The 20,986-nt window shown below is 38.6% G+C and overlaps 1 protein-coding gene across 1 annotated transcript in view; it reads right to left on the bottom strand.

Moving 5' to 3' along the window:
• Positions 1-1,529: 1,529 nt before the first annotated feature.
• Positions 1,530-20,986, bottom strand: part of IWS1 (interacts with SUPT6H, CTD assembly factor 1) — a 44,620-nt gene continuing 25,163 nt past the window's right edge. Inside the window, exons 5-13 of the mRNA XM_057551378.1 lie at positions 18,715-18,812; positions 17,421-17,571; positions 15,871-15,953; positions 14,272-14,401; positions 13,261-13,378; positions 10,412-10,523; positions 9,660-9,716; positions 6,768-6,879; positions 1,530-1,901 (exon numbers count right to left, since the gene is read on the bottom strand). Of these exons, the coding sequence (XP_057407361.1) occupies positions 1,770-1,901; positions 6,768-6,879; positions 9,660-9,716; positions 10,412-10,523; positions 13,261-13,378; positions 14,272-14,401; positions 15,871-15,953; positions 17,421-17,571; positions 18,715-18,812 (993 nt within the window). The 3' untranslated portion in view covers positions 1,530-1,769. The remainder of the gene's footprint in view (positions 1,902-6,767; positions 6,880-9,659; positions 9,717-10,411; positions 10,524-13,260; positions 13,379-14,271; positions 14,402-15,870; positions 15,954-17,420; positions 17,572-18,714; positions 18,813-20,986) is intronic.

Genomic DNA, 20,986 nt, shown 5'->3' with positions numbered 1-20,986 from the left:
TGTTTCAGTAGATGGCTGTTTGTTTTGTTCTCACGAGTTTTTGAGGGTATTAATATAAAGCAAAAATGACACTGCAGAAAATAGTTGTTTTTCCATCTCCATCTAGTGGTTAGCTATTACCTGATATCTTTATGTACCTGCTTTTTACAACTATCACATTTGTGCTTTTAAATTTGTTGAAAGTAAGGGTAAAGAGATCCCCATTTTTTTATGAGTAAAGTGCAAAAACTTCGTGATCTTTTGGTTGTTCCAAGGCTTTTATCGCCAATAAGATTCTCACGTGTTTTGGAAAATCAACATTGCCAGATAACCCTTCCCCAATTTGTATCATAAGATTTCTATAATTAAAATCAATTACTTACTCTTGGATTTAGTCTTCTTGACTAACAAGAGACTTCTCATAAATAAGTTTGCAGAGACTAATAAAATGACTTTAAAGTATCATAAAAATAGAACAATATAGCCATAAGCAATATTATTCTCTATCCCAACTGCCCGGCTGCTTATCAGCAATTACAGTGATTTTTAATTATGTCCATGTTTCCTCTAAGACAGTATTTCTCAATCTTTTTTTTCAGATTGTAGGACCTCCCCCAAGGAGAAAATGAATTTAATTTAAATCAAATAATTAAAAATTTCCCTAACAAGAGAAATACTAAGAAATAAGATTTTGTCAGCATTTTGTTTCAACCCCAGTGGGATACTGCAATTCAGTTCTGACACTGACCACCTGAAGTCATCACTGGCTCCACAGGTGTAAGGGCTCGGTCCCCCACGAGCTGCCCGCACTGGAGATGACGGCTGCCAGTGGAGTCCATCCCCACTTCTGACCGACTCGTTACTAGTTCTGACTAATTTGGGGGTTCCCACAATCCCCTCACATTCAAGAGTTTGCTAAAATGACTCAGAACTCAGGAAAGCACTGTGCTTAAAATTAGTTTTATTGTAAAGGATTCAAATGAGGAGTACCAGCCAAATGAAGACACACACAGGGTGAGGCGAGGTCTGGGAGGAAACACAGAGCTTCTGCACCCTTTCTCTGTGGAATCAAGGCCCATCACCATTTCAGCACATTAGTGTGTTCACCAATCAGAGCCTCAGTGTCCAGAGTCTTTAACTGGGCTTCCCTATTTAGACACGACTGATTACATCACCGGGCAACATGACTACGTCAATCTCCAGCATCCCCCAGCCCCCAGCCCATGAGGCCTGCCCAAAGCCCTGACCCTCTAATTACGTGGTAGGTCCTTTCTGGTGACCAGCCCCCATCCTAAAGCTATCCAGGGGCCTTTCATGACCCACCTCATTCGCATCACAAAGACATTCCTAGCACCCAGGAATCCCAAGGGTTGCAGAAGCTCATCGTCAGGAACCAAGGGTAACGACCAGACAAACCACACCACAGTTAGGCAGGCTGAACTCTGAAGGGCCACAAACCACTGTAATAGCTAAAAATTTTCTGCACTCACCAAGAACCAATTTTCACCTCCATGGAGAATGCATCCTCGAAGACAATGAAGAGACAGCCCCCCAAAACCAGAATGGAATTTTATTGTGTAAAGTTGATAGAAGTATGACTAGTATTCTTCTGTACAAAGTGCACAACAAATGGTTTTAAATATAACTGAGAGAAATGCAAGTCCTATGACAACATTTGATACAAGCTGAATCATTTACAAGTACACTAAAAAAGTTTTTAAAATGTCATCGTTCGCCAAAGAGTCCATTGCGCATTTCTTAAGAGCAGAGATAGGGAACCTCCCAGGCAGTCACAAGGGCATTTTATTGCCCTCGATGCTGATTTTTACTGCGTGTGCAGATCTGCTTTTTTTCCTGATGTCTGTGAACTTTCTCATCTGTTTATCCAGTCGACTGATACCCTTCTTGGAGGTCCCCTGAAACTAAGAGTGGGGTAAAAATTAAAGAGCAAATTATTGAAACACATACACTTAGTTTTGTCTTTCATCTTCTTTTATCTGAAGTCAGCAGACAGAAGAGCTCTCAGCTCTGGAATAGCCAGAATAAGCTTTGGTGACCTCAGGAACAACAGAGCAAGTATACACAGCAGTGTTAGAAAAGCATATTAAACTCTCTCAATGGAGAATAATTTTGTTCTTATCTGTGTCTTACTTTCAAATTTTGCCTCTAGTCCACGGAAATTTGCTAGAAGAGAGAAAGGGGGGTTAAAACTGAAACTACAATCCCCCTAATTCCATCAGATCACATCTTGACTGTATGCTTCTCCCTTTCAAAGACCAAATGTGGAGGTGATCGCTTGACACGTACACCTTCAAACAGTGCTGGCATAAAAAATAACGATCTTCTAAGGCAAGGAAAGTCATCGAGAAAAAGCCTGAAGCATAATGAATGAGGTTAGAACCCCTAGGTGCTTGCTGGAACTCTACTTTCCGATTAGAAACTAGTCAGGGCTCTGTAACCCTGTGCAAATGATGCCCCTTGTCTGAACTACTTCCAGGACTGCTGGGAGAGGTGAATAAGATAATAATAACAAATACAAGCACAGAGGCTAGCTAACAATCGGCGCTCAAAATAAAAGCAGCTATTATTGCTATTACTACTACTTTGCAATCAGTTTGACACAAAAAGAAAAGTAAATTAATTCTCTTGAACCAAGGGGCTTATACTTCTTGCATCTCTTTCTGCTTGCCCTTTATGTTTAAAGGTTTGCTTGTTAGGTAATTTCTCTTCTATTTTGAAAAGACTGTCTTGAAAAGGTGTGGTCTCCAAGAAATTGACACCTTTTAGAAATGTTGAAAAGGTCTGCCATTTATGTCAGATCAGGGCAAACTCTTCTTGCTGGCTACAGTAATCTAACAATTCCAATCTTTATGGCTGTCAAGTGGTTTTAAAAAGATGGGATTTTCTAATTCTTCTCCCCAGATGTTTACTACTGAATCACCTGTGAAGCTCAATTCAAAGAATGCTAAAATAAGGTGGAGACTAGGAGACACCCTAAGGTCGGTACCAGTGTGGTGAAGTTCTTTTGAGTTGGGGAGAACCCCCCCAAGCCTTATCTCACCTCTGGACTCGTCTTCCACCTCAGTTATAAGCAAAGACCTCTAAGTCATTCTTGAACAAGAGCTGCATTGATCACCCATCCTAGATTTTCTACATACATCCCAATTCCAAATATTATTTTATATCGATTTTAATACTGGGCACTAGTACTCTGAGGGAGCATAAAAATTCATTATCAGATGAGAAAGTTATGCGACTATCACCCTATGCATGCAATACCCCAGATTTCTAGACAGTCCCAAATATCTGACTTCCTTTCAGACACTGTGCCCTGCTTTTTAGTACTTGCAACCAGTCCACAGTGGAAGCCTTACCTGCTCAGACCTCTGCCAACTGCCCAACTCCCAGCAGCCCTACCCAGCAGCCCGGACTTCTTGTCCACTCCCCAGGACCTTCTCTAATACTTTGAGCCTCTAGCCTCAGCAACTGGGATGTGCCCAGGCTGCGCTGATCTACTCCTAGTTACAGCTTGTATGACTTGTATCTGGCAGATGCCTGGTTACCCCAAGCCTGAAAACACACAGAACTGAGTACCTAGCCTGTCAAATTCAATGACTCCTCTCTTGATTTGTCAACCCTACACCACTTCCTTAGGACAGTAAAACTGTACGCTGCGCTGCTTTATCAGTGAAAAACCAAAAGTAGCCTAAAAGATTAGCAAGATGGGTTTGCTTAAAAAAACATCGTACAATCATATTACAACACAATATTAAGTCACTGAAGAATGTTAACTCAAATGAATTTTACCATGTTAAGTAAAACACAAACCCAACAAGGTATAAAAGAGTATGATCACAATTTTGCTTAAAAGTTAATAACCAAAAACAAAAAAGCACCACCACCTCCAACAAAAGCCTCTCCAAACCAGTAATAATGTTTATGTACCCATATATAAAGAACAGGAAAGAAATAACCCAAAATGTTAATATTAAGGTGTGGTGGGATTACAAGTGACATTAATTTTATTTGTGCTTTTCATATTTAAAAGTTTATATAAAAACATGCACTGCTTGTGTCATTCTAATGTTATTTTAAAAGCATTCCATGGAAAAAATTAGCATATAAACATACAATGTAGCACAGGTTACTGCATTATTTAGAAGCGAAAAATCAGAAACCATAGAGGAATGAATAAACAAATTATATATTCACATGATAGACTATTATGCAGCCATTACAAATGATAACTCTATAAGGTGGTTTAATGAGAAGTGATCAAAATTCTATACAATATAATTTTAATTATATTAAAGTATCAATAGAAAACAAGGCAAAAATTTTATCAAATTGCTTTTGAGTGGTGAGTGATTTTTCTCTTTATAATCTCAAAATTTTCTACAATTATAAGCAGAAAAAACTAAGTTTAAAGCATTACTGAAAATACATGTAACACATCAAAATTGTTAGCAGTGGTGACTTACACAGAGGAAGAGCAGGACTTTGGGAATGGGGTTTATTCTCTAGTATATTTACTCTTGTAACTTCAAAAATAAAAATTACATTTAAAACAAAAAGAGTTTCATTTGAAAGCCATTTACTCACTCCAATTTTCTTCTTGGGAAACATGTTTTCTAGTAACACTCATTAGTGTCTGTGCAATGTGAAAGCCTTGAATGAATATGTAAGGAATCTTCTTGAACAGGGAAACAGTGTCAGGTGGTTTAAGGACAATTTACTGAAATGTAACATGGGACTACCAGCCCCCAAAACATGCCTTATTATTATTTTTCTTTTTTTGACAGAGCTCTATAAGCCAGACACAGGCCAAGATAAATACCAGCCCGTTTTGATCTGGGGAGTGCTGGGGATGGAGAAGAACTCTCCTTGAACTCCCCTCTCATCACGCTGGTCACCTCTCGCTCTGGCAACAGGCTGGGCCACCTCTGCCCACCTCCCCATCAGCTACGGGGAGGGTGGGATCAGAACCAGCAACACCAGCAGACAGGCACATGCCCTTCCAAACAAGACTGGCCACTAGGATTTTTTATTACGTTTTTCACTGCCCTATTACAGTTCTTGATTCTCAAAATAGTGTGCTGGGGAAGAAAATGTGTTACGATAGAGAGGAATAAAAGGATGGAAGAGACAGTGAGAAAAGTAAAGGTAAAGAGAAACAGGGGTGGTCGGGGGGGAAGGAGGGATATCAAGGGACACAGAAATAGAAAGAAGAAAAAAGGGAGGAAGGGGACTTCCCTGGTGGCCTAGTGGTTAGGATTTCACGTTTTTCACTGCCGTGGCCCAGGGTTCAATCCCTGGTCCGGGAACTGAGATCCCGCAAGCCCCGAGGTGTGGCCAAAAAAAGGGGGGGTGGGAAGAAAAAAGGGAAGGAAGTAGAGATGAAGAAATTCTTAGCACTGAACCAGTGCTCTTCTACCCTTTATTTATTCTCATTAAGTAAGACTGTGTGCTTTGTTTTGATAGTAGCTTAACAACAAAGTGAAACGGCAGGAAGGTAAGTGTGTCCGTGGAAATAGCTGCCAAAGCAGGGGTCACGGAGGAGGCACAAAAGGAAGGCAACGCACTCAGACAGATGCTCAAGAGGGCACTGCCGCAAAGGCGCCACCGTTAACCTCTGAGCACAGCAGGTCAGTGAGTCTGGCTTTATGAATGTTTCCAAGTCTTCTTCATTTCTGACCATGAACTGAATATGTGTTAATTAAATTTATCTCCTAAATATTCAGTGTCAGGCTTTATGCAATGAGCCCTCAGTGCAGTTACTGAGCCACTGACAACAGGAAAAGAAGCCACCTCCCTTTCACCAAGACGTTACTAACCAATTTGCACGCCTGTAAGGGCGACCACTAGGATTCCAGGCCCTAACAGAAACCTTTTTAATAAAAAGGGTACCAGTCAGAAAGACCAAAATGCCTAGCCATGAGGTAATTACCTATTAGTCTCTAGGGTACTGATAAAGGAAGGGAATCCCGTATCAATTTCTCAATATTCAAGAGGACTAGAATGTCACTAAGTGCCTGTTACGGTCATTATTTCATAAACTGAAAGTGGTCCTGGCCTTTTCTGGTTAAGAAAGCACACACACACTTGTTTTCACTCTAGCTGCTGACAACTCAAGCCCATGCACAGAGCATGCTTCCTTGGGGATACCTCCCGGACACGCTCTGGTAGGGCCAGGCCTACAGGGGCATCCTGTTGCCTTCAATGCTGAACTTGACAGCACGGTGCACTCTGCTGAGTCGCTTCTGTTCTGCAAATCGCCTCTTATGCTTTTCCAATCGGCTTAGGCCCTTTTTAAGAATACCAGGCTAGAAAGAGTAGTTTGAATGGAGAATAAAAAAAGATTACTGAGAAGCAATAAGGATCACCGAATAGTATTTACAGTGATGGCAGAGGAAGTGTCTACCCTAATAAACACCTCACAACAGAATTACTTAAAACAGCTGAATAGAAAGGGAGGGGTAGCTTGCAGAAGCAGGTGAGTTTTGTTTCTCAGGGTTCTTAAAAAAAAAAACGACTGTACCAAAACACTCTAGGCTTCAAGATTCAGTTGAAATAAAGGGACTAATAAGAGGAAACTTCCCAACTTGATAATGTTCCTTTAAGTCCGAAGTAAACCTCATCAGCAATAAGTGATCTGGCTAGATAAGTGACCAGAAAATAGCTCTCGTCAAATCAGATAAACCTTAAGAGCTGTTAAGGGTTATTAAACACAAAGTAAAAGACAGTCATCTGCATTTCAGATCCACCTTGCTGTCCCCCTGCTTGCTTACCCTGGACGACTCCATTTCCACGTTCCACTTGGGCCTGACAACATAGTCCTTGTTCGAGGGCATGGGGACCCTTGCCCGGGCACAGAATCCAGGATCTCCAGGTCTAAGAGCCCTGAGAGCGGGAGAAGACAAGCTGCTTATGTGGCCAACCACACCCGGCTGCATCCCGTTCGGCTGCACACCTGTGTCAAACCTCCTCTGCCCTCCCAAAGTCACCCGCTCCAGCATCCTGCTGTCTGTCTTAGATGGCCTCATCGTCACTCACACTACTGTACCAATGGCTCAACTTCCCCCTCAAAGCCAATTTCCTCTGCATTTTCAGGACTCCTTTTCACCTCTCCTCAGCTTCAGATATAATCGCATCTCTCCTTTCTAAGGCTGGTTCCTCCATCAGGACTCTGAATCTCAATTTCTCTGGTCTAATAGAGTCACTCATGTGTTCACTTGTGAGGTGAAAAACCAGGGATTCAAAATGACCCCCCAGACTGAGTATGCCCATAAAGTAGTTTACATGGTTGTGCATATGCAACTCATACGGTAATTTTTTGGTCTGTTTCTTGTTTTTAAAAAAGTTCGAGATAATTATAAATTCACATGCAGTTGCAAGAATTCATGCAGAGAGATCCAGTGTCTCTCCCAAAGGTAACAACATGCAAAAACTATAGTACAATATTACAACCAGGATATTGATGTTGCTATAATCCATCAATTTTTATTTACATTTCCCCAGTTTTACTTGCACGTATTTATCTGTGTGTGTATTTAGTTCTATGCACTTTTATCATGTGTGTTAAGTTCGTGTATCCACCACAGGATCCCTCCTATTGCCCTTTAGTAAACATGTCCACCTCCCTACCCTATTTGCCCAGTCCCTAGACCCTGGTGACCATGAATCTATTAATTTCTGTAATGCTGGCATTTGAAGAATGTCATATAAATGGAATAATACACCATGTAACCTTTAGAAACTGGCTTTATCCACTCAACATAATGCCCTTGAGGATCCAACCAAGTTGTTACATCTATCAATATTTTGTTCCATTTAATTGCAGAGCAGTACTCTATGGTATGAATATACTATAGTCTGTTGAACCATTCACTTGCTGAAGGACATCTGGGCTGTTTCCAGTTGTGGACTATTACGAATAAAGCTGTACTAACAGACAGGTTTTTGCACAAACGTAAGTTTTCATTTCTCTGGGATAAATGCCTGAGAACCTTGTGCAAGCGCTGGGTTGCATGGCGGTTGCGTGTCCAACCTTGCAAGAAACGGCCGAACTACTTTCCAGGGCAGCTGTGCCATTTCACCCGCGGCAGTGGGTGAGTGGCCTAGTTCTCCGCGTCCTTGCCAGCACGGGCTGGCGTCACAGACAGTAACTTTTATGCACAAACTGGAGAGCGACCGCGCTAGGCTAACGTAAGACTACCATCCTCCAAAAGTGAGGCCTATTTGATGTCTAGGAATTCGAATCACTCAACCTTTAGGTAACTGTCCACCCCAGTGGTAAACGGAGGGTGGGCATTTGCGGGGGTGGGGGAAGAAGAGGAAGAGAAGGCTAAAAAATTCTAAAATTGTTTCTATTCCCTTGTACGGTTTACTCCATTCTTAGTATCAAGCTTCTGTAACTTTCATATACGTGAACTGAAACTTCTGTAACTTTCATATACATTAACTGACTAGAAAACCTCCCACAACTCTCATTTTTCCCCTGAAGCCACTGTCAGCACACCTATCCACGAGCAAACGACACGTGCTCCCTCTAGCTCATTTCTCGTTCTCCTTTTGCGATCTGGGTGCTGCCTGATTGCCAGCCCTCACTGCACAAACCCCCGTGAAGCCTACCACGGCCCCCCCCCAGCGTGGCCTCATTCTCCTCTGGGTTCTCCTCCAATGTGCAGGACCACAACTGCTCACTGGCCTTCACTGGCTACACCCCTTTTCAAAGGGTTCAGTTTATTTCTTACTCTGTACTCTCTTGAGTCAACAATCTTTTCTACGGAGGTAACTATCAAATCTATGTCTCTAGCCCAAATTGCAGTTCTAAGCCCAGGATAATTATAGGACCATCTCAGTCACCTTACATTTAATATGCTCAAAACAGACATCATCTATGCCTTCACATCTACTCCTCCTCTCCACTCTAGTGAAGGGTTATTTAAGTTTAAAGTTCTGGTTGGTATCTTCAGCTCTAGCCCACTTTTCGCCCGCCACGCCAGACTCCTGGCAGCTGTACACCTGCGAGGGCTCCTCAACCTTCTGCTTCTCCGTTACAGTCTCAGTTTAGCTGTATCACTGCCTTCAGTTCCTCTGCCCTGCAACCCATCCTACATCGTGCTACCAGCAGAAGCATTCCAAATCAATCGGACGACTTCACGTCCATGCTCAAAAACTTTCTAGGAAACCACAAAGAGAAGTGAGAATTCCTCATCTTGACTTAAAGCACTTCAGAATTTGGTCAACATCTGCATTTCCAACCTTATCTTCCACCACCTCAGGCACCATACTACTGCCCGACTACTTGCCATCCCTAAAACAGGCCTTGCGTGCTTACCCCACATCTTTGCTTAAGCTCTCCCCTTTGCCTACAATCCCTCTAAAGACTTTCTGAAAGAATGGACTACTTTTAATTTGATTCTGTATTTTCAGAGTTTACCAGAGAGTCTAGCACATAGCAAGCAGCAACAAAATCTTTATTGAATGAACTATTTCTCAATCTTCTTATAACCTCCAGGGCACCCATAGAATGTGAATATTCAATAAATACTACACTAGGAATCATCCCCTGCCAATGTGAACAGAGCATCATTTCATTTGCTATTTTTCTTAAAACAAAGCAGCAAGCAGAACATTCCCAATATAGTCTACATTGAAAATCAATACAAAAATCTTACTTTTCCTCTCCTGTCAGCACCTTTTCCAAATCTCTTCGGGGTGTCTGACCACCAGTGCTGGGAAAAAAAGTAATTGATGAGATATTAGGAAATGTCAGGACCTTATAACTAAGGAAAAAAGAGCAAAATGAAATATCAAACTTAGACCACCGTTAGGTCCTTTACACTGGATCAGGGAAAATAATTCCTAATATTGTATTATAAAAGTACTACTTATTATTTTTTTTAAAAAATTATTTATTTATTATTTATTTATTATTTTTATTTTTGGCTGTGTTGGGTCTTCGTTTCTGTGCGAGGGCCTTCTCCAGTTGCGGCGAGTGGGGGCCACTCTTCATCGTGGAGTACTTATTTTAATGATCATTTGCACACCAGGTTTCACTCACCTGTAATGAGCCTGCCATCTTGGATGCAACTACATCCAGTTTATTGATATAAATCGAACATTTTTTTTTTCTCTTAAGGATCTGGAAATGGGACTGAGAAAGTTTTTTCTGCAAGAGGCTGAAACAACCTAAGCAACCTCCAGAACGGTGGCAGAGGCCAGATCCAACCAGAAAAGCCTGCAAGGGGAAGGGGTGTGGAGCTTCACTGTACACTACCACATTTAAACTAAAAAGGTATCATGAACTGCAAGACATATCAAGCAGGCGAAAGACAAAATCCTACCATCTTGTAGGTTTCTTAATGATCTTAATTACCAACCCCTCCCGAGTTATCGCAACAATAGCGTTTACTCCACTTACTCCTACCTGTTCATTCGTCGCCGTTGAGGCATCTGCTCTAGGTCTCTCTGCTCCCTTTCTTCTCTTGTCATTCCTTTGTAGTTTGAGGTAAGACCAAATATAGGCCGGGACCATTCATCTACAATGGAGAAAAAGTAAATATTTAGCCCATAAAGTAGCATTTCTACTACCATTCTTTGAAATAATCATACCCTAGTGTAATATCATATTCTAGGCATTAAGAACATTCTTTCCTTAAAGATAACATTATTTCAGGACCATTTGTAGAATAAACACAGCATGATACCAGCATCACAACTAGCTCCAGCTGATTCAGAAAATTCAATATAAAAAGTTCACTTAAAAAAAAAAAAGATCACTTAAACCTGTAATCACCACAGAAGCTTAAAGAAAGTAACATCTATCTCACTTTGACAGTCATCAACTAGCTGTGTTATTTCATAAAGACAGTTTAATTTCTAAATTTAGTCTCTTGAAAACAGAAAATCTTTTGTTTTTTTTTAAATTGAAGTATAGTTGATTTACAATATTTAGTTTCAGGTGTAGAGCATAGTGATTCTTTTTTTGGCAGATGCTTTTTCCATTATAGGTTATTATCCCCTGTGCTCTACAGTGTATCTTTATTGCTTATCTATTTCACGTATAATATTTTGTACCTGTTAATCCCATACTCCTAATTTGTCCCTCCCCACTTCTCTCTCCCCTTTGATAACCATAAGTTTGTTTTCTATGTCTGTATGTCTGTTTCTGTTTTGTATACAGATTCATTTGTATTATTTTCTAGATTCCACACATAAGTGATATCATATAGTACTTGTCTTTGTCTGACAAGTACTATATCACTTATATGTGGAATATGTATTTCACTAAGCACAATATTCTCTACGTCCATCCATGTTGCTGCAAATGGCAATATTTCATTCTTTTTTATGGCTCAGTAGTATTCCATTGCATATATGTACCACACCTTATTAAGCCAATTGTCTGTTGATGGGCATTTGGGTTGCTTCCATGTCTTGGCTATCATAAATAATGCTGCTATGAACATTGGGATACATGTACCTTTTTGAATTAGAGTTTTCATTGTTTTTCTGGATATATATCCAGGAGTGGAATTGCTGGACTGTATGAAAGTTGTACTTTTAGTTTTTTAAGGAACTTCCATACTGTTTTCCATAGTGGCTGCACCAATTTACATTCCCACCAATAGTGTAGGAGGGTTCCCTTTTCTCCACACCGTCTCCAGCATTTATTAGTTGCAGAGTTATTGATGATGGCCATTCTGACTGGTGTGAGGTGATACCTCACTGTGGTTTTGATTTTCATTTCTCTAATAATTAGCAATGTTGAGCATCTTTTCATGTGCCTGTTGGCCATGTGAATGTCTTCTTTGGAGAAATGTCTATTTAGGTCTTCTGCCCATTTTTTTAATGAGCTTTTTTTTTTGATATTGAATTGCATGAGCTGTTTGTATATTCTGGATATTAACCCCTTGTCGGTCACATCATTTGCAAATATTGAAAACAGAAAACCTTGAAATTCCTCTACTTTCTTACTCTAACCAAAAACAAGCTCCCTTATTGTCAAAATGGTCTAAATCTTTAAAAATTACATTTTGATAGTGCAGGTGTAGGGTCTGTACTTCATTAAGTCTAAGAAAGCTGCTAAGGTGATCACACAAAAAAGTACTACATGCGCACTGTTTAGCCAGTAAAAGTCCAGAGGTGCCAGCTGATGTCTTTGCTCTTATCGCTGCATTGTATCAAAACAAGAAAGGACCTTTACAGACAGAACACAGGTGTTGTCAAACTAAGAAGGAAGCAAGGAGTCTCAGGGGAGTCTATATCTCTTTAAAAACTGACCCGCTGTCCCCAACCCTGGATTCAGAATCACCTGTAGTACATCACAGGTACCGGGGGAACAGTCTGCTTCTCTCTTGCCTAGGGCAAAAAGAACGTCGAGACCCACTGCATCAAAGCATCAAAAGCTTATTGTTTAATAGGCAATAAACTACTGATTATTAATAAGATCGAAGATATAATACTTCTCTAGTTTATAAAAAGAATTAAATTTCTCTAAAGGCTTTTGATAGTCTTAAACATTCAACAGAAAAATAACTACTGTATTCAGATACAAAAGTAGTTACTATTTCAAATTAGACTTGAAGTTTAAAAATTTCTTTCCAACACAAAGCACAGGAAGAGTTAAGGAGGATGATGAAGACGCATGTGGTGTTCATGAACAACATGACAACTGAGTAAATGAACCTCAGTTAGATTCCTCTGGATTCCTCTGTCATCAGTAAGTCATAACACACAAAGGCTTTGGAGACCATTATAAAAATAACAACAATAGCAGCAGTGGCTAACATTTCTTGAAGACTTACTATATTCTAGGCACCATGCTTTACATACACCTTCTCACTTATTCTTTAAGACAACCCAAACTAAACACATAATTCTCTGTTTCACAGAGGAGGAAACCAAGGCTTAGAGCTTAAATCACTAGCCCAAGGATACGTAGTAAGGTAGGTGGTGAATCTAGGATTTGAACCCAGGTATGACCGACTCTAGGGCCAACATTCTAATCCCTCTCTCTCTACATGGTCTTGACCCATGAGTAGAAAATGTATCATTCTACTTGTTATATACTGGATAGCATACTTAAATATACTGAGAAGCATTTTAAGTCTAAGGGAAAAAAGCTTAGTACCTATAAGAAGGTATCAAAAAATTTTCCTACTCCATTTCATTGACTCATTTTAAATGAAAATTGGTAAAAATATAGTTAGCTTTTATATATACTTGTCTCTCTATATACATAAACACACCAAACAAAAAGTAAAATGTACATACTGATTAATTTCCCTGCCATGTCCTTGTTGGACCTTGATTCCTTGGGGTGTTTATAGAGATACATCACTGCTCGTCCAATCCCACTATGCTTCAGGGTCTCCTGGCTCACACTAGGTAGCTGGGGAACATAAACACAGACATACATATTAATCATTCTGAAGCTGGGAGTCCTGCCAATCTACTCTAGAGGGCCGGCAAGACCTGGTTCATTCACAATAGAATAACAAAAAAGTTCTATTTTCAGGATCTACGGACACTGAACACAAACATACTTTGTGTTCACATCAGTAGTTGAGAGTTCAGTACTACCACTGAGTTGAAGTAAAACTTAACAGTATGAGAAAGTGTGAACTAAGCATCCTCAGAGGTTAGCAGCTTAATAAATCAAGGGTCCTCTCAGGCCTCTGAACCAAACAGACCTAAGCCTGAACCCAACCACAGCCATCTGCTAGCTATGTGACCTTGGACAAGTCATTTAACTTCCCTGAGTCTTAATTTCCTCATCTGTAAAATGGAGATAATACACCTACCTTGCAGGTTTGTTGTGAGGAATAAGTGAACCTATATATTTGAAAAGCACCTGGCACATAGCAGGTTCCTCGGGAACTCCTTCAGAAGTTAAGTAGCTTGCCCAAGGTGTCTCAGCCACATAAAGGTGGCCCAGATCAAGATTCAAATGCATGCTTGTCTGATGCTGAAGCTGGTGCTCCTTCTACTTCAAGTGCCTCCCTACAACATGCCCACTACTATACTACTCTTCTCAGATAAACCAGAGCTACTCCAAGATCTTTTTTCCTTCAATACCACAGTCACACGAAGTTTTAAAAGGCTTTCCTTTTATGCTCATTTTATTCGGTATGTTCCTAATAAACACACCTAATAAAACTCCTCTTCTGATAGGCTGTGGCAGCGAGGATATATAAATATATGGCAAAATACAGAGGTTATGATAATACAAACCACAGTAGATAATGAATGAAGAGCAAACAAGTCAGATTATCTGCCTCTGACCTCTTGCAGAATCTTCAGCAGCTCTTCTCGAATCTTTAGTGCCGGCAAACTCCTATCTGGTAGAGGGGAGAGCCATTCTTTGATGGCAGACATCACACCACTGTCAATAAATGTTTCTTTAAGGTCCTGCCTGTAATAAGAAGAAGAATTAAAAAAAAAAAAAGTCAAGTCTATGAATGTTGATTCTATTGTAGCTTCCTTTGGATTTTCTTACAGATTTAGTGATGTTTCCAAAAACTGCTTTTAAAAACTGACTCATACATTATTTACTGAGCACCTATTCATAGACTTCAACAGCAATATGAAATTTAGCTCCTATTTTCAAGAAACAAACAGACTTGATAGGTAAAGATGATGTGTTAAAGGAAAAAAAAAAACACAAAAAACACACCAAATTACAAAAGGTAATGCTGATATGAATGGTACAGACTGTAAGAATAATGAGCTTTAATTATTACAGCTAAGAAAAAAAAATGTTTAATCTATGAGAATAGTGATCCTCAAACTGTTTCAAGTAAGACAGAACCCAGAATTGTGCTATTCTTTGCAGGACACCAGGGAGAATATCATTCTCCTAGCAGAAAAAAATCCCAATGAAATACTGATGCTATTCAAATTCCATTTTATGTACTAGAATCAATTATGGTAACAGGGAACATGACATTATATATATGAAATCTGGCACAGATAATTTTGTCTGTTGGGATAGAGGTAGCAATTTTCTAGTAGAAAGTCCTAGACCATATGGCTGGCTCATCGGTGTACTAATGCATTTGTTTAGCCATCAAAAGAAGGCTACTGCTGAGTTCAAGGAGAAATCAAAGTTGCTCAGGAATGTGAGCAAACCAATGAAAAGAACCTGCAGAAGGACCACTGACATAATTCATGATATAACAGGACACATGAGTCTTATTCAATATGTGCTTCAAGTAGTCTCCCAGGATTTGCTCTGTTCTCAATCACACTGGGAAAAAAGATGCAATTTTACCAGACACTAAACAGTCTATAAAGAACAAAATAAGTGGTTTCCAAGTTTTTCTTTCATTAATATTAGTTTGCTATTTGTTCTGTTTGCATCAGGCATCAAAGTTTAAGAAAAATTTGTGATGAACTAATAATCTAGGAAATTCTATTCATTATTATTTTTCTGTAAATTGACAGAAGGCAATCATTCTTTAATATCTCTAGAATACTAGTACATAGCTTGAATATCATTCCATTAAAAGGGAACACTTTTTCGGACTTCCATGGTGGCGCAGTGGTTAAGAATCCGCTTGCCAACGCAGGGGACACGGGTTTGATCCCTGGTCCAGGAAGATCCTAACTGCCGCGGAGCAACTAAGCCCATGTGCCACAACTACTGAGCCCGTGCTCTACAGCCTGTGCTCTGGAGCCCGTGAGACACAACTACTAAAGCCCTCGCGCCTAGAGCCCACTCCGCAACAAGAGAAGTCACCGCAATGAGAAGAACGCGCACCGCAATGAAGAGTAGCCCCCGCTCGCTGCAACTAGAGAAAGCCCGTGTGCAGCAACAAAGACCCAATGTAGTCATAAATAAATAAATAAATAAACACTTTTTCAAGAAAACAGAATACTTACTTCTTAAGGTGCATGACCACAGTAGGTAATAATGTTAATTTTTTCAGTGCTGGCTTTTTTTGATTATTCAACTGTCTGTCTTCCTATCCAGGAAGAAAAAGATTGAAAAAAAAAAAAAAAAGGAAAAAAGGGCAATTGTTAATAGTGAATTATAACCACTACAATTCTAAACTTTAAATATAATAAAGCAGCAATTTCTCCAAGACACTACAGTTTTTCCTAAAAGAAAGAATAATTACATAAAGAATAGACTTTCTGCAGAGCCAAAACCCACAAAACTATTACAATAATTAGTTTTAACAACTACAAATCGAGAGGAACAAATTTAATTTAAAATATTGGCATTAACTATCAAGTTTGCAGAGTTCATTCAAGGTACAAATTATACATGGAAAAATTTGGTTTATCATCAAGAATAATTTTGCAGCTATATGAGGCTTGTAAGAAAGATAAAAGAATATGCTATTAAAGAAGAGTTTTAGTATTTGCTTGGGTATGTTTTTCCTACTTTTTTTTTTGCCAGGCCACACAGCTTATTGGATCTTAGTTCCCCAACCAGGGATTGAACCCGGGCCCTCAGCAATGAAAGCGCAGAGTCCTAACCACTGGACAACCAGGGAATTCCCCCTACTTTTTTAATTATAGAAAATTTTAAATTCTACAGACATACAAAATAATACTCCTGTCATGTACATTTCAACAATTAAACACACATGGCCAGTCTTATTCAGCTATCTCTCTAGCTACTTTTCCCTTCACCCTTGAATAATTTTGCAACAAATCCTAGACACATGTCATTGGATTCACAAATACTTCAGCAAGTGTCTCTAAAACAGCAGGACTTGTTTTTAAACATAATACTTGGGCAATTTTTACAATTTGAGCAGAATTTTTAAATGCAGTGAGTTAAATGCAATCATTTGATCAGAGACAAAAGAATGACACACAGGTTTATAACATAATAAATATGAGTTTATAATTTTTTGTATGCGAAGAAACATCACTTTGTGGTAGCAGAACCTGAGAACAAAATCATTCCCCCATAAAACCAGCAAACCAATTCAGCTAAAAAGCCCCATTTTACTTAATACTTAGACTTTTCACTTTTTTCCTAAAACACACTACTTAAAAATTAAAATTATTTCCATGCTTAAAATTTAGAACAGTAAATGCTTATTATAAAAAAAACAAAAACAAAGTATTTTTAATGTAGTTTAAGCAAGGATTAAGTGTAAAAAAAAAAAAAAAAAAAGGCGGGAATTCCCTGGTGGTCCAATAGTTAAGATTCTTCACTGTCGAGGGTCCGGGTTCAATCGCTGGTAGGGGAACCAAGATCTCATAAGCTGCACGGAGAAAAAAACAAAACAAAACAGGGACTTCCCTGGCGGTCGAGCAGTTAAGACTCCATGCTTCCAATGCAGGGGACGCAGGTTCGATCCCTGGTCTGGGAACTAAGATCCCACATGCCTCGCAAACAAACAAAACAAAAAAGGCCACATAACCAATTATGTGGGAGAAAGAAAGATGAAGCTAGAAGTGACCTATCTCACCTCAGCAGCTTCATTCATCTTGACGATCATGGCGCTCACAACGTCGTCAGCATCACTAATAAAAGTACCACCATCACGGTTACGCCTGCGCTTGCCACTCAGGCTCTTTTTCCGCTGCAACATCATCTCAAAGTCCGACAGAAAGTCCATGCTAAGCAGTAACCCAAAATTAAGTGAAATATAAATTCCCTTTTAAATACCCATTTTCTTTTATGACAGTTAAGAACCACCAACTTTAATTCTAACTCAGTGAAGTGCTACTTTCTTCTAAAGTGCAAGTACTTTTAAAATTGCTTTTAAAAGTACAAGTGATCATACATTTTATGCTCAACTTCCCAACAGTTACACATTAAATACTAATAGCCCTACACCTTCATACACTATGTTCATGCTTACATGTGTTAGCCTGAAGAAGAACATTTCAAATTTCAAGTTTTGCCTGCCACTCCATGGTTCAGTTTTAGTTGCATTGCCCTTTTTTGGGGGGAAAAGAGTGGTTTTCAATTATCTGAATTTTTTTGTCTTATACAGAATAAGTAGGGAAAAAAAACTGCTGTTTTTTAGTGATAAGAAGTATAACTCTCAAAACATAATGTGACTGAGGTAAAGAGAGAGATCTACAAATCTGCTAAGAGCCTCAAAAAGACTTTGTACCTTTCACCTGAATCTTTACACTTAAGGAGGAGCTAATATGCTCTCTGCCTCTATCATATAAATAAGATGATACGGTTTATAATTTAATTTCCAAAGGCACTGCCAAACTCATTCAGCTTAATTCTTGCATGTCACTAGGAATTAAAGCATCATCTTTATAAACAGTAACTAACAAATCATTCTATGTTTGTCACCTCTCATGACACTAGATTCTTCTGAACATAGATTCCAACCATCTCAACAAAACTATGTGAAATACAATCAAGGAATATTTTGTATCTAAAACTTCCCCCCTGGGACCCTCAAATCAGCTTCCTCTCTCTCTGTCAAAAAAGAAAGTTTTTATTAGGTTATTTTTCAGAAGAACTTACTTGGTGAGATATAAATTAAAAGCCTGGTAACCATACAGCCCCACAAATTAAGACAGCTGAGCACAGGGCAAATGAAAGAAAAATAACAACAGCAAATAACTTTTGGACAGCACTGTATATAGAGAAGTAGATGGGAGAAAAAAAATGGAAGATTCTTTCCTACACTTAATCAGGAACCAAAATAAGAAAAACAAAGTTTGGTAGTCTCTACCTTCATTTTTAAAGTTCTCTTTAACAAAGTCCTTTTTAAAAAAATAGAACAAACTTACTGTTTTCCTCTCTTTATGTTATCATCAGAATCCGAATCTTCTGCTTCTTTTACCTGTGTTTCACTTTTTTCTTCTTCCAAATCTTCTTGGTTAAAACCCTAAAGGCAGGGTAGGTTAGCCGGAGTTATCGCAACCTCATTACAGACTCTCTTCTATGTAACTGCTCTTAATTTTTTGCATTTTTAAAGTAATACATTCATAAAGAATAAAAATTAAGTAGATATCAAAAGACATATAGCAAAAAAGCTCCCTCCCACCCTAGCCCTTAGTGTTATTAGTTTTCTTGTCTCCTTCTTCATTTTTAAGGCTTTAGATGATTTCACTAAATGACTGCAACCATAATTTAAACATTTCCCTAATGACATTTAGGTATGTGTATTTGAAATTTTGAGAAACATCTGCATGCAAACTGTCTTCTACAGAGGTTATACCAAATTAACTCTCCTTCCAGGAAAGCACAAATGCACCTGTTTCCTCACCTTCCCACTACTACAGCAAGTTATCAAGCATTGATATTTGCAATCTCTGGACTGAAAAAAACAAAAGGCATCTTTGTAGCTTTCTTTGCATCCTCTTATTATGAGTAAAGCTGGGCATTTCTCATGTTTCAAAGCCATCTGTTGCTATTTCTCTGTGAACTCTCAATATCCTATGGCCAGTTTTCCATTGGATCTTTGTCTTATTGGTATGGAAAATCTCTTTAAAAATTAGGGAAATTAGCCCTTGCTACATGACGGGAACTGCACAATCCTGACATCTGTACAGTGTGATTTTGTTTATGGTAATGTTTTCTGGGTATAATTTTAAATTTTTTATGTAATTTAAATGGTCAGTCTTTTCTTTATAGCTTCCAACTTTCATGTTATACTTAGAAAGGCCTCCCCAATGGTTCCCCTAGTATGCTGTTTTCTACACTGAACTGAACCCATAATCAAGTTGATGTCCACTCTCCACACTAGAGAAACATATCTTATGCTTGTAAAATGTTGCTTAACTGAGTGTAAGCCCCATGAGGGCAATGTCCAAACAATCTCTGGTATACAGGCTCTCAAATATTTGTTGAATGAATTCTTTTCTATTTTCTTTAGGTTTATTTACTATTTTTCTACCATCTTGAATTAGACTCTAAATTCATCTACTTTCATCCTCTCTTGCTTTAGTAATGAAAGTACTCACTTCTTTTTTAACACAAGAACTGTTTAACAACTAAGTTTTAAATTTGGGGGTGGCAAGGGTGCTTTTATGTGCTAATTTTGTTACTAATTTTTAATTTCATTGCATTCAGAAAATGTTGTCTATAGTTTGTACGTTTTCCAAAAGCTTGATTTAAATTTTATATGGAAATGCAAAGAACCAAGAAAAGCCAAGACAATCTTAGAGAGTAACAACCTTAAAGGACATAAATAACCAAATATCGAGGGTTATGCATTAATGGTGCAAGGACAGACCAATGGAACAGAAAAGATACTTCAGAAACAGATTAGAAAATATATACATACTCGATTTATGACAAAGATGGCAGAATAGTAGAAAAGGATAGTCTGGTTCAACTAGATACTACAAATGGGGGGCGTAAATCTTGACTATCTCATATATACTGCACACAAAAACCCATTCCAGGTGGACAATATAACTAAATGAAAAAGATAAAATAATCAAGCTTCGAAAGAATAACTCAGGAGAATATTTTATAACCTTGGGGATAGGCAAAAATTTCTTACAATTCAAAAAACTTTCAACATAAACGAAAAGACTGGTAAAGTTGATTTACACTAAAATTAAGAACTTTTGCTCATCAAAGACTCCATTTAAAAAGTGAAAAGGCAAGCCACTAAACAGAAGGTATTTTTATCTTTTATAATCTCCAAAGGGCTTATATCTGGATTATATAAAAAGAGACACTTCTCTTTTCTATCTTTCCTGGTTTTTTGGTCTTGATTATTCCATTGTTTACATTCCACTTAGATTACAGATCTGTTCATTCTCTTCACGGTTGTGTCAATTTTTGTTTTGCTTATACATATTTAAAGCCATATTACTAGGTACATGGCTAGGTACAATTTTAAACCCTTTTTTTCAATATAAAGAGACCCTCTTTACCTCGAACAATGGTTTTTGCCTTAAAGTCTACCTCGTTGATATTCATATAGCTACACCAGTTTTCTTTTGGTTAGTGTTCGGAGAGAGTACCTTTTTCCATCCTTTTATTTTCAACTCTATCTTCTGTTTCAGATGAATTTCTAAATTAATATATAGCTGGTTTTTAAAATCC

The sequence above is a fragment of the Balaenoptera acutorostrata genome, chromosome 8 (genome assembly GCF_949987535.1).
Source record: "Balaenoptera acutorostrata chromosome 8, mBalAcu1.1, whole genome shotgun sequence".
Taxonomy (NCBI): domain Eukaryota; kingdom Metazoa; phylum Chordata; class Mammalia; order Artiodactyla; family Balaenopteridae; genus Balaenoptera; species Balaenoptera acutorostrata.
The sequence above is the reverse complement of the archived record's forward strand: the minus strand, read 5'-3'. Positions and strand labels throughout refer to the sequence as shown.